Source organism: Anomaloglossus baeobatrachus, chromosome 11 (genome assembly GCF_048569485.1).
Source record: "Anomaloglossus baeobatrachus isolate aAnoBae1 chromosome 11, aAnoBae1.hap1, whole genome shotgun sequence".
Taxonomy (NCBI): domain Eukaryota; kingdom Metazoa; phylum Chordata; class Amphibia; order Anura; family Aromobatidae; genus Anomaloglossus; species Anomaloglossus baeobatrachus.
The window spans coordinates 26,826,990-26,844,170 of NC_134363.1; the positions used below are offsets into that span (position 1 = coordinate 26,826,990).

Here is a 17,181-nt window from a genome sequence, read left to right on the forward strand (position 1 = left end):
CATTTTTCATTAGTATATTATAACAAATCTGCATTTTATATACAGTACAGACCAAAAGTTTGGACACACCTTCTCATTCAAAGAGTTTTCTTTACTTTCATGACTCTGAAAATTGTAGGTTCAAATTGAAGGCATCAAAACTATGAATTAACATATGTGGAATGAAATACTTAAAAAAGTGTGAAACAACTGAAAATATGTCTTATATTCTAGGTTCTTCAAAGTAGCCACCTTTTGCTTTGATTACTGCTTTGCACACTGTTGGCATTCTCCTGATGAGCTTCAAGAGGTAGTCACCGGAAATGGTTAATCTCAAAATCAGATGAACATTTTGCCGGCGCTGCATAGGGACAAGTTCTTTCTGTACAACTATTCCAATACCAGTTGATCAATCAGAGGCAAGCAGCTGAGGTCACAAGCGTCAGTTGCTTGCCTCTAATTGGCCGGCGGCTGCCATTGAGTTTTGTAGAAAGAGCATGACTGCGCAGCGCCGACAAAATGTTAATCTGAAATAAAGCGCTGACGGCTGCGGCCCCTGCATTGGTCGCAATCGTTACTGGGTCCACGTGCCTGTGGGCTGCAAGAAGCAGTCTGAAGGGCCGTACGTGGCCCGTGGGCCGTGTGTTTGAGACCCCTGTTTTAAACCTTGAATTGTGTATGTATATTTAATAAAAAATTCTACTTTCTACTATATTTGTTAGAACGTAATCCTGTAATCATTTTATCACTTGCACTATTCATAGCAATTCTAAGGTGTACACACTGATCTCCATAGAGAAAATAATGGTCTCCTATGAAATCCAGCTACGGGCTGCCCTTCACAGGAGTACCGTCATAACAGGCTTAGGGGTCTTCAGCCTCAGCTGTCAGAGAAATGCATTGGAACCTCAAGATTACGTTGGCATATAAAATAAAAAACCCTGCCTGTGAAAAAAATAAATAATGCTGTATTAGATTGACAGCAGCATTTATCAGTTTAATAGTGGCTCTTAGGGGCAGATGATGGCTGAATAACACAGCCATCATCTGCCAGGTAAGATGCAGGCTCAAGTTGCAACACCACATCAAAGTCAGCTACTAAAGTATGGAGAAACTGTATGCCATATGTCGGAAAGAGGTTAAAGGGACTTCGGCAGCACAGAATGACTGTTCAAACCAAGTACAAAGGCTTTAAGGAATTAAGAGGTTTACATGTAAGAGAGGAATATATATTACACATCAGTAGCGCGAGTATTTCCTGCATCTTCTCCTTCTCTGCACAGGTCATTGGGATGTTCACTTAGAGCTCTTTCTACCCTGGCGGGGATGGATCTGAAGAAACCTTGTCGGAAACCCGGTCCCATAAATACATAAATTATTGGATTCATGCAACTGTTGAGACAAGCCATGATGGTAACAATTATAGTTACTATAAATAAATCATTGGTATATCCCTTGTACATGGGTGTTAGTGGCCAGATATAATATGGAAACCAGCAGATGAAGAAACACGATATAACAGCGGTGATGATCCTGGAGGATCTCTGAGATCTCTGGGATCTCTTACTTTTTCGAAGTTTGCAGAAAATGGTGACATAAGAGGTGAAGATGACGAGAAAAGGGATCACACACATGGAAAGTAATCTAATCAGTCGTACTGTTTGTCTTATCTTACAGAGATGGAAGGAGGTGAAGCTTTCTGTTATACACCACTCAGTTACATCTTTAAAATAGAACCTAAATAAGAAAAACAGTAAACCGGTCTGGAGTAAGCTCAGCCCCCAGATGATCGCTGCAGAGATTCTCACCAGTTTAGATGTTCTATAAACTTTGGCCCAGAATGGCCACATGACGGACACCCAGCGATCAATACTCATGGCCGTCAGGAGGAGAACACTGGTGGTCATGTTTACATTGAACAGAAAAATGTTCATGATGCAAAAAATACCAGAGTCAAAATACCGATCTGCAGCTCGCAGAGGAATAGAGGCACAGCACAGGAAGTCCGCGATGGCCAGGTGGAGGAACCACATGGCACTGATTGTCTTCTTCATCCTGAATCCGGCAATAAAGATGACTAATCCATTACCAATAATCCCAAGAATACAAGTGATACTGTATAAAGTAATTGAAATATTCACTAACATGTCTTCTGTGTAAATGCTCAAATAACTTCTGGTTCTTGTGTCACATGACCTTGGAAGACATAATGGGGTAGATGTTAGGCTTAGGAAGAATTTATGCCTACATAAAAAGTTACTTTGTACTCAGGTGTATTAATAGGCATAGGGTGCAAAAACCAAAGTGAAGTCATATTGTGTTCTTAGTTTGCACGACCACATTTCCTTCCCGCCCATCCCAATATGTAAGGTCCTCTCAGCCCCGTAAAACCCTAGTACATGCCCTTATTTTCTCGCGCCTGAATTATTGCAACCTCCTGCTCTGTGGACACCCTTCTAACAGTCTCGTACCCCTACAAACTATTATAAACTATGCTGCCCAGCTAATCCACCTGTCCCCCCGCTACTCCCTGACCTCTCGTCTCTGTCAATCCCTTCACTGGCTTCCCATTGCCCAACGACTCCGGGTTCAAATCACTAACCATGACATACAAAGCCATCCACAACCTGTCTCCTCCCTACATCTATGACCTAGTCTCCTGGTACTTATCTGCACGTAACCTTCGATCTTCACAAGATTTCCTCCTCTGCTCCCCTCTCATCACTTCTTCTAACAATCGCATCCAAGATTTCTCCCGTGCCTCCCCCTCTGCCACAACATATAAGACTCTCGCCTACTTTGACAAGCTTCAAAAAGAACCTGAAGACCGACCTCTTCCGACAAGCCTACAACCTACAATTACACTCAGTCTGATATAACGCCAAACAACCAGTTCTACCCTAACCTACTGTATCCTCACCTATCCCTTGTAGACTGTGAGCCCTCGCAGGCAGGGACCTCAATCCTCCTGTACCTGTCTGTGTTTTGTATTGTTTATGATTATTGTACTTATCCCTATTTTTGTATACCCCTTTCACATGTAAAGCGCCATGGAATAAATGGCGTTATAATAATACATAGTAATAATAATAATAATAATAGCCTATAAACTCTACCAACTCAAAAAAGTGTTCTCTTATGATGCCCTACCTTTACCCAAACAGGTTAAATCATGATGACTGGTTCTCCTCAATTGAAAGACATATTAAGAAAATATGGATTTCTTGGGAATAACACATCAGATCGCAGATATCAAAATATCCTTTTTATTCAACTTTCTATGACGTACATGTCCATATATAAGTCAGAGAAGGATTGATCCTACTGATAGATTCCATTTAAAATCAGAGGATTTTCTTTCAAAGGCATAAACATACTGGGTTCTCCATTAAAGACATAATATTTGTCATTGATCTTCACTAGCTAATAGACATGAGTCAGACACAGGACTTCTCAAATTTAACTCTCTTAGGGCCCTTCACACGTCCATGAATTAAACGGACATGTGTGACGGTCCATGGTGTAATAATTAGGGATGATCGAATACCTCAAATATTCGGCTTCGCGAATATTTGCCCAATAGGTCGCCGCTATTCGACTATTCGCGAGTATTCGATGCGCAATGTAAGTCTATTTGGACTTCCCATAGACTTACAGTGCCTACAAGTAGTATTCAACCCCCTGCAGATTTAGCAGGTTTGATAAGATGCAAATAAGTTAGAGCCTGTAAACTTCAAACAAGAGCAGGATTTATGAACAGATGCATAAATCTTACAAACCAACAAGTTATGTTGCTCAGTTAAATTTTAATACATTTTCAACATAAAAGTGTGGGTCAATTATTATTCAACCCCTAGGTTTAATACTTTGTGGAATAACCCTTGTTTGCAATTACAGCTAATAATCGTCTTTTATAAGACCTGATCAAGCTGGCACAGGTCTCTGGAGTTATCTTGGATCACTCCTCCATGCAGATCTTGTCCAAGTTATCTAGGTTCTTAGGGTGTCTCATGTGGACTTTAATCTTGAGCTCCTTCCACAAGTTTTCAATTGGGTTAAGGTCAGGAGACTGACTAGGCAACTACAACACCTTGATTTTTTCCCTCTTGAACCAGGCCTTGGTTTTCTTGGCTGTGTGCTTTGGGTCGTTGTCTTGTTGGAAGATGAAATGACGACCCATCTTAAGATCCTTGATGGAGGAGCGGAGGTTCTTGGCCAAAATCTCCAGGTAGGCCGTGCTATCCATCTTCCCATGGATGCGGACCAGATGGCCAGGCCCCTTGGCTGAGAAACAGCCCCACAGCATGATGCTGCCACCACCATGCTTGACTGTAGGGATGGTATTCTTGGGGTCGTATGCAGTGCCATCCAGTCTCCAAACGTCACGTGTGTGGTTGGCACCAAAGATCTCGATCTTGGTCTCATCAGACCAGAGAACCTTGAACCAGTCTGTCTCAGAGTCCTCCAAGTGATCATGAGCAAACTGTAGACGAGCCTTGACATGACGCTTTGAAAGTAAAGGTACCTTACGGGCTCGTCTGGAACGGAGACCATTGCGGTGGAGTACGTTACTTATGGTATTGACTGAAACAAATGTCCCCACTGCCATGAGATCTTCCCGGAGCTCCTTCCTTGTTGTCCTTGGGTTAGCCTTGACTCTTCGGACAAGCCTGGCCTCGGCACGGGTGGAAACTTTCAAAGGCTGTCCAGGCCGTGGAAGGCTAACAGTAGTTCCATAAGCCTTCCACTTCCGGATGATGCTCCCAACAGTGGAGACAGGTAGGCCCAACTCCTTGGAAAGGGTTTTGTACCCCTTGCCAGCCTTGTGACCCTCCACGATCTTTTCTCTGATGGCCTTGGAATGCTCCTTTGTCTTTCCCATGTTGACCAAGTATGAGTGCTGTTCACAAGTTTGGGGAGGGTCCTAATTAGTCAGAAAAGGCTGGAAAAAGAAATAATTAATCCAAACATGTGAAGCTCATTGTTCTTTGTGCCTGAATACTTCTTAATACTTTAGGGGAACCAAACAGAATTCTTGTGGTTTGAGGGGTTGAATAATAAATGACCCTCTGAATAAACTTTTCACAATTTAAAAAAAAAATAAAAAAAGAAATAACATTCTTTTTTGCTGCAGTGCATTTCACACTTCCAGGCTGATCTACAGTCCAAATGTTACAATGCCAAGTTAATTCCGAATGTGTACACCTGCTAAATCTGCAGGGGGTTGAATACTACTTGCAGGCACTGTACATTGCTCATCGAATATTCGCATAGCGTCGACCTATTCATCGGATATTTGCATCCCTAGTAGTAATGTATGGCCATCCATGTGTCCCTGTGTGTGTTCTCCATATACTGCTGGTGTGACATCCGGATAACAAATGGATAGCATTAACTTGTATACTTACCTTTCTCCGACGCTGATGTAAAGGCCCCGTTACACACTACGATATTGCTAGCAATATCGCTAGCGAGCGCACCCGCCCCTGTCGTTTGTGTGTCAAATCGCTGCCTGTGGCGCACAATATCGCTAACACCCATCACACGTACTTACCTTCCTAGCGACGTCGCTGTGGGCAGCGAACAACCTTTTTGTTAAGGGGGAGATTCTTGCGCCATCACCGCGTCACGCGTCCGACCAATAGAAGCGGAGGGGCGGAGACCAGGCGCATTATCGACATGCCCACCTCATTGCCGGAGGATGCAGGTAAGCTATTGTTCGTCGTTCCTGGGGTGTCACACGTAGCGATGTGTGCTGCCTCAGGAACGACAAACAACCTACGTCTACAACGACCAACGAGATTTTGAAAATGAACGATGTGTCAATGATCAACGATTAGGTGAGTATTTTTTATCGTTAACACTCACTCCTAGCTGTTACACGCAACGACATCGCTAAGGAGGCCGGATGTGCGTCACGAATTCCGTGACCTCGACGACATGTCATTAGATATGTCGTTGCATGTAACGGGGCCTTTACACTTGGTTTCAGGTCCGCAGTCAATGCAGTGAATATTCATGAGGCATAATGAGCGGACCTGGAAGCAACACCAGCACCGGAGACAAGTAACTATAAAAATCCATCTAATTTCAGTGAATGGGTTTTCTCTGGTACATGTCATACCGACGTTACATGGATCACATCAGTGTGCTGTCCGAGTGCCATCCATGCTGTTGTCCAAAAATGGACGTGTCATGTTTAGCATACGGACATACTTGTGCTCTACATGGACACACGATCCGTGTCAATACATCGACGCGTGAGCAAACCCATTGATTAATTGGTCTATGTGTGTCTGTGTCTCCGTTACATGTAGAAATGGACTTTACATGTACCGGAAACATAGACGTGTGTAGGGGCCTTATAGACAATCCCTTTAAATAGAAAAAATGTAACCCCATATTTATGGTATATTCATACAAAGCAGAGCTGTGCCGTTGTAGCTTGTGCAGATCTGGCCATGGCCAAGTCAGTGGCTCTTTATAGGATCTTTTGCTGAATAAATGCAGTAAAAAGGTCTTTTTACGTCTCTGTTCACATCTGTCTCGTGACTGTAGTGGGAAATGTCAAGCAAGGACTAATCTGTTGGAAAATCGATAAGTAATTTTCTCTTCCATAATAAAAAAAAAGAATCTGAACGTACCTATCCCAGTTAATGTAACTCAGGTTATAATAAAAGGTGAGGTTTAAATAATCAACATCCATTCTGACTCTTTATCTAAAAGAAAAAAATAATAATTAAAAACAAAAAAAATGTAATAACCATAAAAAACACAGTAAAGTGCTGTATTATTTTATTGCACGCATTGTGCTCCATTGTATCTATTGTGTTTTAATATTGGGTCCATGGCAGAATGAGAATAACATAAACAGAGGTAGATGAGGAGAGCAGACTGTTAGTTATTACATGTCTCACACTGGTAACGCCCCCTTTTCATTTATATTAAGTTCTGGAGGTGGATTCTTTGGAAGATCTATCTCCAGCCCATAGATCTTAACAGCTCATTTATATATTAAGAAATATATGGATTTCTTTGGAAAAAGATGTTGGTTTGCAGATATCAAGGTTTCATTTTATTCCTCTTTCTAAGACTTGTGTTACTATTTAGACGGCTTCAGTCCAAAGAAAAAACAGAGTGGTATTAAGAGATTCAAACTCGCCAGACTCCGGTAAAAGAATATCTTTATTCTTCCAGTCACCACACTACGCGTTTCGGGGATATGAGCTTAACCCTTCATCAGGTGTTTAAATCACCATCAAGCCATATAGATGGCTTGGCAGAGATGATCCTATTGACAGATTCCATTTAAGAATAATTTAAAAACAAGAAAACTTTTGCTAAGAATTGATTTTACACATGTTATGTGATTATGCTTATGGTCATCTTGTTGCCTTCATTGGTCATCAGAACGTTCATTTAAGGCTTTTTCAACCCTGAAGGGAATAGATCTCAAAAAACTTGGTTGAAAATCTTGTCCCATAAAAACATAAATAATTGGATTTATGCAACTGTTAAGATAAGCCAGGACCATAGTAATAGTATTTAGTATGTAGAACTGGATGTAATGCCCCTTGCACAAGGGTGTTAGTTGCCAGATGTAATATGGAAACCAACAGATGAAGAAACACAATATAACAGCGGTGATGATCCTGGAGGATCTCTAAGATCTCTAGTATCTATTACTTTTTCTAATTTTGAAGAAAATGGTGACATAAGTGGTGGCGATGATGAGAAAAGGGGTCACAAACATTATAAATAACCTGATGATTTGAAGGGTCTGTTTTATCTTTCGGTGGTTGACATCCTCATACATATGTACATAGGTACACCATTCATTTAAATCATGAATATAATATATATAAAGGTAATAAACTAAACCAGTTGAGAGCAAACCTATCATCCAAATGATTGTGGCAGTGATTCTCACTGTTTTACATGTCCTGTAAACTTTACCCCAAAATGGCCACATGACGGACACCCAGCGGTCAATGCTCATGGCGGTCAGGAGGAGAACACTGGTGGTCATGTTTATATTGAATAGAATTAGGCTCACGATACAAATATCAACTGGTAACCAATCAAAAAATAAAACCCACTCTGCAAACCGCAGAGGCATTGACGCACAGCACAGGAAGTCCGTGATGGCCAGGTGGAGGAACCACACGGCACTGATCGTCTTCTTCATCCTGAATCCGGCAATCCAGATGACTAATCCATTACCGATAATTCCGAGAGCAAAAATTATACTTTATAAAGTTATTGAGACTTTCTGTAAAATGCCTTCCAGTTTGTTGTAATTAATTGTGTTTGACTTGTAGTCTTCATAAATTATTCTTAGAAGACATGAAAGGATAAAAGTTAGGCTAATGAGCTCACATTGTGCTTCTAGATCCTATTCACCATTCAGCCATCCAAGAACAGAAATTAACAGGAAAAAACCTTTTTGATGTTTTTAAACAGTAAGACGTTTTGGATAGGTCTTCCTGTTCCACCCTTGAAGCTCCATGGTTGAGATGGAACATCGAAAATCTTGAAACTGTCTAAGAATTGATACTTTTACTGATCCCCTTCAGCTCGCTTTCCAATACTTCGCAACTCTTGCTGGTCTCTTTTTCCTGGTCCTACACATGTGGGTCACTGCCTCATAAAAAAATCGGGCATGTAACCACCAAGTACTCTAACTTGCTACCAACCACAATATAAGAAAAGTAGTCAGACTCAGCATCCAGACGTGTTGCAAAAATAATTGAAAGCCTTGAGATAGGTTCTCTTTAACCAGATAGGAGAGTTAAATAAAAAAGATCTGTAGGACCTTGGCCCATGAGCATCATGGTCAATAAATGGCTACATGACAGAGCCATGCGAACCTCCTCCCAACTCCTGAAATCACAGCATATCGTCTATTCAAGAGATCCAACACAATATAGTTGTTGAGAAGTAGCATATGCACGATAAATAGGAAGGGTCAGAGTGAAGGAGGAGGTTCATAGAGCAATATCGATGTGGCCAATGGTAAAGGGTTCTCCAAATCATTTTACTCAACTCTACCGGATAATCCTTTCAGATGAGAAGAAAAATATCCTCATAATAAAATGTTGAGAGGCTACAATATTGAACTGAAGGGAATTTGGAGCATTAGGTCAAGTCAACCGCTCTCTGTTTGACAAGTTACTAATCAAATCAAGTGACTTCCTAGTAAAATAATTGAGTGAAAAAGTCTCTTTAAGATTTTGTTACGATTCTCAATGGAATCCATCATGAAGTCCCTACATCACTGCAGAACACACCGCCTGACCATGAATTTTGGACTAATTTTTCAAAATATGAATTGTTAATTTGAAAAATGTACATAAATTGAGAGGGAAGATTTGATACAGATGTGAAAAGAGCTTAAACTGATTTTGTCTTTAGTGATAAACATTAAGGTTATGAACGTACTGGTAGTTGTATTCTGAAGTTGTAGGTTCATCGGGTAGAGTCAGGTATAAATCGGTTATATCCAAACTGATTTTCCACCTAAAAGAAAATATACAAATCATAGTAATAAGAATTTCTAGGCAAAGTGTAAAAATCTTGAAATTTGGTCGTTGGTGAAGTTGGAGGCTTCATGTCCTCAACATTGAGTTTACGCGCACACAGTGTATAGTATAATATAGAGTTGCTTCGTCTTAAGGATCTACTCTTCCTGGCAAGGTAAATATTAAGAAAATACATATTGTAATAAACTTTTCTTTAGATAAGGAATCAATGCATGTACTTCACTCATGCTGGGGGTCTTCTAGCGGGGATCTTCCGGACAATTCTATTTACACCAAAGGACTATCCATGGCAGTTTATGACCTATGACTATGTTGGTCCAGTAGCCAGGATAAAGGCATTGTAGGCTCAATATATTGTAACTACAAGGAGTAGCATGTAAATATTTTTTAGCTTAATTAGTTTAGAAAATATAGAAGTTTGGGGGAATCTTACCTTAAGATATCTTCTGCTCTTGTGAAGAGTCTTGAATATTTGCTTCTTCTTCAATTGTCTCCAACAGAATATCAGAAAATGATTGTAATCTGCTTTTTCCGTTATAATGTTATCACGGGCTTCATCCTGGCCGTTTATCAAGGGCTGCATGACTCATTGGTTGGGTGGATGTCAAATAAGTTAACATATATTTAAATTAATGAGAAGTGAAAACTTTGAAATTCCAAAGTAAAATTACACATTGTAATATAAAAAGTTAAAAAAACCATATATTATTATAAAACAAAAAAATAATTGTCCGAAACAGCCCCAGACAGTGAACACAGTATTAAACTGAGACTTATAGGAATTCATGATAAGTTACAATTTAACACTCCACGGCTTATACAGGTTAGATGTTTTTGGTTTGTGCTGCCTATATTTGTATCTAAATTGATCGTATGAGTAAATATTAACCACTGTGCCCTGAAAACTGTTTGTAAAAATGTTATACATAATATATATATATATATATATATATATATATACATATATATATATATATATATATATATATATATATATATATACCGTATATATATATATATATATATATATATATATACCGTATATATATATATATATATATATATATATATATATATATAGCTATAGTGCCCGACATTGCCCGGGATAGTAAATAAGTGTCTTTCTGTCTCTCTCCCACTCGCCTTCTCTCTCTGTCTTCCTCTGTGCCTGTCTTTCTCTCTCTATCTCTGTTTCTCTCTCTTTGTCTGTCTCTCTCCATCTCCCCTGTCTGTCTCTGTCTGTCTCTGTCTGTCTCTCTGTTTCTCTGTTTCTCTCTCAGGCTGTCTCTCTATCCATCTCACTTTATCCATCTTTGTCGCTCTCTCTTTCTGTCTCTGTCTCTCTGTCTCGCTTTGTCTGTTTCTTTGTCTCTCTCTCTCTCTCTCCGTCTGTCTCTCTGTATGTCTCTGTCTGTCTCTCTGTTTTTCTCTGTCTCTCTCTGTCTTTCTCTTTGTCTCTGTCTGTCTCTCTCTGTTTGTCTCTCTCTGTATGTATCTTTCATTGTCTGCCTGTCTCTCTCTGTCTCCTTCTATTTCTCTGTTTCTCTCTCTGTCTGTCTCTCTGTCTGTCTCTCTGTCTGTCTCTCTCTCTCTGTCTCCCTTTATCTGTCTGTTTTTTCTCTGTTTGTCTCTCTCTCTATCCATCTCTCTCTGTCTGTCTCTGTCTGTCTCTGTCAGCCTGCCTCTCTTTCTGTCTCTCTCTCTCTGTCTCTCTGTCTTTCTCTCTCTGTCTGTGTCTATGTTTGTCTGTCTCTCTGTCTCTCTCCCGGTCTGTCTCTCTCTGTCAAATCAAATCAAATCAAATAGGCTTTATTGGCAGGACCAAAAAACAATCAGTATTGCCAAAGCAAGAAAAGAAATGTGACAGGGGAGTGGGTTAGGGTCGTGGGGATGGGGTGTTGGGGCCACAAATTGGGGAATGATGGTCCATTTGGAGGTCTTTAGTCTCTGACTCTTTGTGTCTGTCTGTCTCTCTGTGTCCCTGTCTGTCTCTCTCTGTCTGTCTCTGTCTGTCTCTCTCTCTGTCTGTCTCTCTCTGTCTGTTTCTCAGTTTGTCTCTCTCTGTCTCTCTCTTTGTCCCTCTTTCTCTGTGTCTCTGTCTGTCGCTCTTTCTGCCTCTGTCTGTCTCTCCCTGTCTCTCTCTGTCTGTCTGTTTCTCTGTTTGTCTCTCTCTGTCCCTCTCTTTGTCCCTCTCTCTCTCTATCTCTCTCTGTCTGTCTCTGTCTGTCTCTCTCTCTCTCTATCTCTCTCTGTCTCTCTCTGTCCCTCTCTTTGTCCCTCTCTCTCTCTGTCTCTCTCTGTCTCTCTCTGTCTGTCTGTTTCTCTGTTTGTCTCTCTCTGTCCCTCTCTTTGTCCCTCTCTCTCTCTCTCTCTCTGTCTCGCTCTGTCTCTCTCTGTCTGTCTGCTTCTCTGTTTGTCTCTCTCTGTCTCTCTCTCTCTATCCATCTCTCCATCGAAATCATATTACCTGACACATAAGATTCTTATACTAAGAATGTCCTTCATTGGTCTCCGAAAATTAATTAAAATTTATGTGGAATAGCAAGAACTGTTTCAATTTTGTCTACTGTGCACCAGAGTTTGATATTTTTACAGCAAAGGGTATTGGTTACAAAAGAGCTGGCTGAGATTAAGGCTACAAAGGACAGCCAGATAGGAAAAAGTCTTTAACCGCCACATCATTGAAAGAAAGTAGATTCACTCATATACAAGTTGTAGACCTTTGAACACTAAAAGCGTTGGGATCTTGTGGTCCCAGACTCTCCAAAGGTCTCCTAAGAGTAGGACACATTCATGACATCTACAAAGAGAGAGCTGATATGTGGCTGGTGTTGGTGAATAAAGAAAGGATCCTTACTTTTTTACTATTTTGAATGTGGTGTCCTCTTTTTTTGTGAGGATTCACCGGGGTTGGGAATGGGACTTCATGTGATAGTCAAACTTTTAGCCACATTCCAACTAGAATGTATCCAGCCTCACTCAATACATTTGCATTGAGTGAGGCCCATGTAAACTGCATATAAGCAAATAGCATAGTTGTGTTCCCGTACCCGCTACTATTAGAATCGGAGAATTTTTAGTGCGCAGTTCATGTGATGAGACTCCTTTAAGAACAATGGCCAAATATTCGCATCCTAAGTTTGGGCTCCAGTAAAAGAAATATTAAATTTAGTGTTTGCATTCTTGGAATTCTCATCATAACTGTTTATACTTTTTTTTATATAATTATAAAATAAAGGTACTTAGCACATAAATTGGCTAATTCATGTGAACCCACCAGCCATAACAAGGCGTACCTTCATTTTGACGGAACTCATAGATTGTTGTGTCTGATGGGTGTCATGATTCTGATTAGCGGTGATCTGTTATCCTGCATAGACTATGCTAAGCCTCATATTTTCCTCTGGTTCCCGGTTGAGTCCTGTGCTGTGTGGGAGGGGCCTGTTCATTAGAGCCTCATTCCGGGTGATTGCTCTGTTTTATCTGAGAGTTGTTTCACCCAGACAGTTTCCCATAAGTGACTGACCTGATCTTGTCCTGCTACCTAGTTCCTCATACCTTGTCCCGTCTCCTCCCCTACTCTGAACTGACTCTCTGCCTCCCTGACCTTTGGCTTATTTCTTGACCCAGGCTCCTCTTGCTCCCATGTACCCGACGTGTTCTCTTGGCTTCCGACCTCGGCTCGTCCCCTGACTCCGCCTCCACTCTCTTCCTAATATTTGACTCGACTTCTTGGTTTACAGACACTTTGACTTCGGCTTCTCTTTCTCCCTCTATTACTGACGTTATCTCCCAACTCCTGACCCCTGGCTTGTTCGACCATCCCTCACTAGTGTGTAGCGACACCTAGTGTACGCACCCTGCAGATCTCCTCCACTAGAGAGTCTGGCGACACCTAGTGGTTTAGTGTCTCATTACACCTGGGTGTAATGAGGGCTCATATCAATGGACCATTTTGTGCTCTAAGTACCTTTATTTTATAGGTATATTCCATAAAGCAGTAATGTAGCAAAAATTTCAGATATTCAATGTTGCACATTTAGCGCTTACGCGCTGCTGCTGAATGCTTTGCATATAACATAGTCATAATAGCTTGCACCAATTCACTTTTTGCAATTCTGTTGGAAGATGCAGGTCAAATTTAGTTTATTTTTAACATAGAATAGTAGATAGATGAAAGACAAAAATATTTAATGTTTTAACATGTCTATAAAATGGTAAAAATTGGTTCTTTATACAGTATATATATATATATTTATATATATATATTTTTTTTATTTTTTTTTTTATTTTTTTTTTTTACTTACAGTTCATGCCATAATCTGATAAGTGCAAAATAATTATCGATGTACAGAATAATTGTTCTTTAGAATATTTATGCAAGCTTTAATTACTTCTTAAATGCTTAATTATACAATTATATTTTAAGAAAATGATTTACAAACAATGGTAAAATGAAGCAATGGTAGATATTTAATGCATAGATACATATATTTGTAAAAAGAAACATTTTGCTTATGACGCCATTTTCGGAGAACAGTAACATTTTTAATTTTTGGTCTACAAGGCTTGACTTTTGTGCCATGACCTGACATTTTTATTGATACCATTTTTAGGTATATATGATGTTTTGATTGACTCTTATTGCACTTTATTGCAGTGTTGCAGAGGACAAAAAACATACTTCACCTTTTTTTGTATTACGCCATTTACCACTTGGTACAATTTATTTTTTATTTTTATAGAAATTACCTACCAGACACCAAATACATGATTTTTTTTAACTTTTAATGGGCAAAATCAGGATACTTTAATTCCTTTATGACCTTGGACGTATATATACGTCCTAGTTTGTGTCCCCCCCCCCCGGTAACTGCGGGCTCTGGTGGTGAACCCGCAGTAATCCCAACACATGTCTGCTAATCTGGTCTGCAGACATTTGTGGCTAGCAGGTGTGGGTGGATCAGAGATTCACCTGCACCTGCTTACCACTGAGATCGCGCTGTCAAATGCTGACAGCGCGATTTAGATGGCCGTAGTGGGTATTCCACCATTTCACGGTGCCATCGATGGCCCATTTACACGATCAATAGTTGTCAAAGTAGCGCGGGGTCAGGTAATGACTCCTGATGCTAGCATGACATATCTCCTCAGAGAGCCGACAGACGTCTGGACATGCTGCATTTCTGCTGATCGGAGCAATGCTGCTCTGATCAGCAGAAATGAACAATCGATCAAACAGTGCAAGGAAAAAGTTCCCTAGGGAACTAGTAAAATAAATAAAAAATGTAAAAACAAAAGTTTTAGAAAAAATTAAAAAACCTAAAAGTTCAAACCACCCTCCCATTCGCCGCATTGAAAATAAAACAATAAAAATAAAAAATATACACATACTTGGTATCACCGCATTCAGAAATGCCCAATCTATCAAAATATAAAATCAATTAATATAATCGGTACATGGTGTTGCAAGCACAAAATTCCAAATGCCAAAATTAAATTTTTTGGTCGTCACAATTTTTTTTTTAAATGCAATAACAGGAGAGCAAAACGTTGCATCTGCACAAAAATGGAATCATTAAAAACGTCAGCTCAAGAAATAAGGCATCACTGAGCCCTAGATCTGAAAAATGAGAATGCAACATGTCTCGGAAAATGGCGCCAAATGCGCCATTCTTTTCTTTTTAAAAATGTCTGAATTTTTTTAACCCCTTAGATAAAAGTAAAGGTATACATGTTTGGTATTTACAAACTCGTATTGACCTTTAGGCATCATACGGACACCTTAATTTTACCACATAGTGAACAGGGTGAATAAAAGACCCTCAAAATAATCGTGCAATTTCACTTTTTTTCAATTTGACCACACTTAGATTTTTTTTCCGTTTTCCAGTAAACTAATGGTTTTATTCAAAATTACAACTTGTTCCGCAAACAAACAAGCCCTCATATGGGAAGATTGACAAAAAATATAAAAGTTATGACTCTTGGAAGAAGGGGAGGAAAAAGCGAAAATGAAAGTCGGAAAATCGCCAGGCGATGAAGGGGTTAAACCTTTAATTAGGTATTTATATTTAATAAAAAAAACCCACTTTCTTCTATGTTTGTTAGATCTGATCACCATAGGGAAATTACGGTCTCCTATGAAAGCCAGCTATGTGCATAGGGGTCTTTAGCCCTGGCGGTCAGAGAAACACATTCAAACCTCGTGATTACGTTACAGGTGCGCCAATTGGCATACAGAATTAAATGCCCCTGCCGGTGAGGAAAATAAATGATGCTGTATCAGATTGAAAGCAGCATTTAACAGGTTAATAGTGGCTCTTAGGAGCAGATGATGGCTTAATAACACAGCCATCATCTGCCAGGTAAGATGTACAGTAGGCTCAAGTTACAAGACCACATCAAAGTCGGCTACCCTACTTACGGAGTAACTGTATGTCATATCTTGGAAAGAGGCAGCACAGAATGACTGTTCAAACCAAGTACAGTGGTTCACTGCATCGTGGCGTGCACCAACATTTAAGTTGTCATTCCCACCTGCTTCTTTCCCCTATTTCTCTACTCTTCTTTGGTTTTATAAAACAAATATGTCAATCAAAGAAAAGAAGCATAGGGAGGAGATAGAAAGAAAGCAAAAAGGTGAAAGGTGCACTTAAATACAGTACAGACCAAAAGTTTGGACACACCTTCTCATTCAAAGAGTTTTCTTTATTTTCAGGACTCTGAAAATTGTAGATTCACATTGAAGGCATCAAAACTATGAATTAAAACATGTGGAATGAAATACTTAAAAAAGTGTGAAACAACTAAAAATATGTGTTATATTCTAGGTTCTTCAAAGTAGCCACCTTTTGCTTTGATTACTCCTTTGCACACTTTTGGCATTCTCTTGATGAGCTTCAAGAGGTAGTCACCAGAAATGGTCTTCCAACAGTCTTGAAGGAGTTCCCAGAGATGCTTAGCACTTGTTGGCCCTTATGCCTTCACTCGGCGGTCCAACTTACCCCAAACCATCTCGATTGGGTTCAGGTCTGGTGACTGTGGAGGCCAGGTCATCTGGCATAGAACCCCATCACTCTCCTTCTTAGTCAGACAGCCCTTACACAGCCTGGAGGTGTGTTTGGGGTCATTGTCCTGTTGAAAAATAAATGATGGCCCAACTAAACGCAAACCGGATGGAATAGCATGCCTCTGCAAGATGCTGTGGTAGCCATGCTGGTTCAGTATGCCTCAATTTTGAATCAATCCCTAACAGTGTCACCAGCAAAGCACGGTGACAGGCATGTTGGGAACCAGGCATGTAGAGTCCATCCGTTCACCTTTTCTACAAAGACACGGTGGTTGGATCCAAACATCTCAAATTTGGACTCATCAGACCAAAGCACAGATTTCCACTGGTCTAATGTCCATTCCTTGTGTTCTTTAGCCCAAACAAGTCTCTTCTGCTTGTTGCCTGTCCTTAGCAGTGGTTTCCTAGCAGCTATTTTACCATGAGGTCTGCTGCACAAAGTCTCCTCTTAACAGTTGTTCTAGAGATGAGAAGGTGTGTCCAAACTTTTGGTCTGTACTGTATTTGGCCACACCCATTGCGCAATGTGTGTCTGGACATAGAGTCCTTTAAGGAATTAAGAGGTTTACATGTAAAGGAGTAATATAT

At 40.1% G+C, this 17,181-nt stretch overlaps 1 protein-coding gene and 1 pseudogene across 1 annotated transcript; both read right to left on the reverse strand.

Annotated features, from left to right (window-relative positions):
- Positions 1-1,211: 1,211 nt before the first annotated feature.
- LOC142255755 (C3a anaphylatoxin chemotactic receptor-like) lies at positions 1,212-2,126 on the reverse strand. The gene has a single exon (XM_075327208.1). It carries the CDS (start codon positions 2,124-2,126, stop codon positions 1,212-1,214), a length of 915 nt encoding a protein of 304 aa, XP_075183323.1.
- A 1,174-nt stretch (positions 2,127-3,300) lies between these two features.
- Positions 3,301-17,111, reverse strand: LOC142255756 (formyl peptide receptor 2-like; annotated as a pseudogene).
- Positions 17,112-17,181: the final 70 nt, after the last annotated feature.

Bases quoted from the DNA above. Each gene is read 5' to 3' on its own strand.
- LOC142255755 (XM_075327208.1), bottom strand. From the start codon at position 2,126: ATGTTAGTGAATATTTCAATTACTTTATACAGTATCACTTGTATTCTT.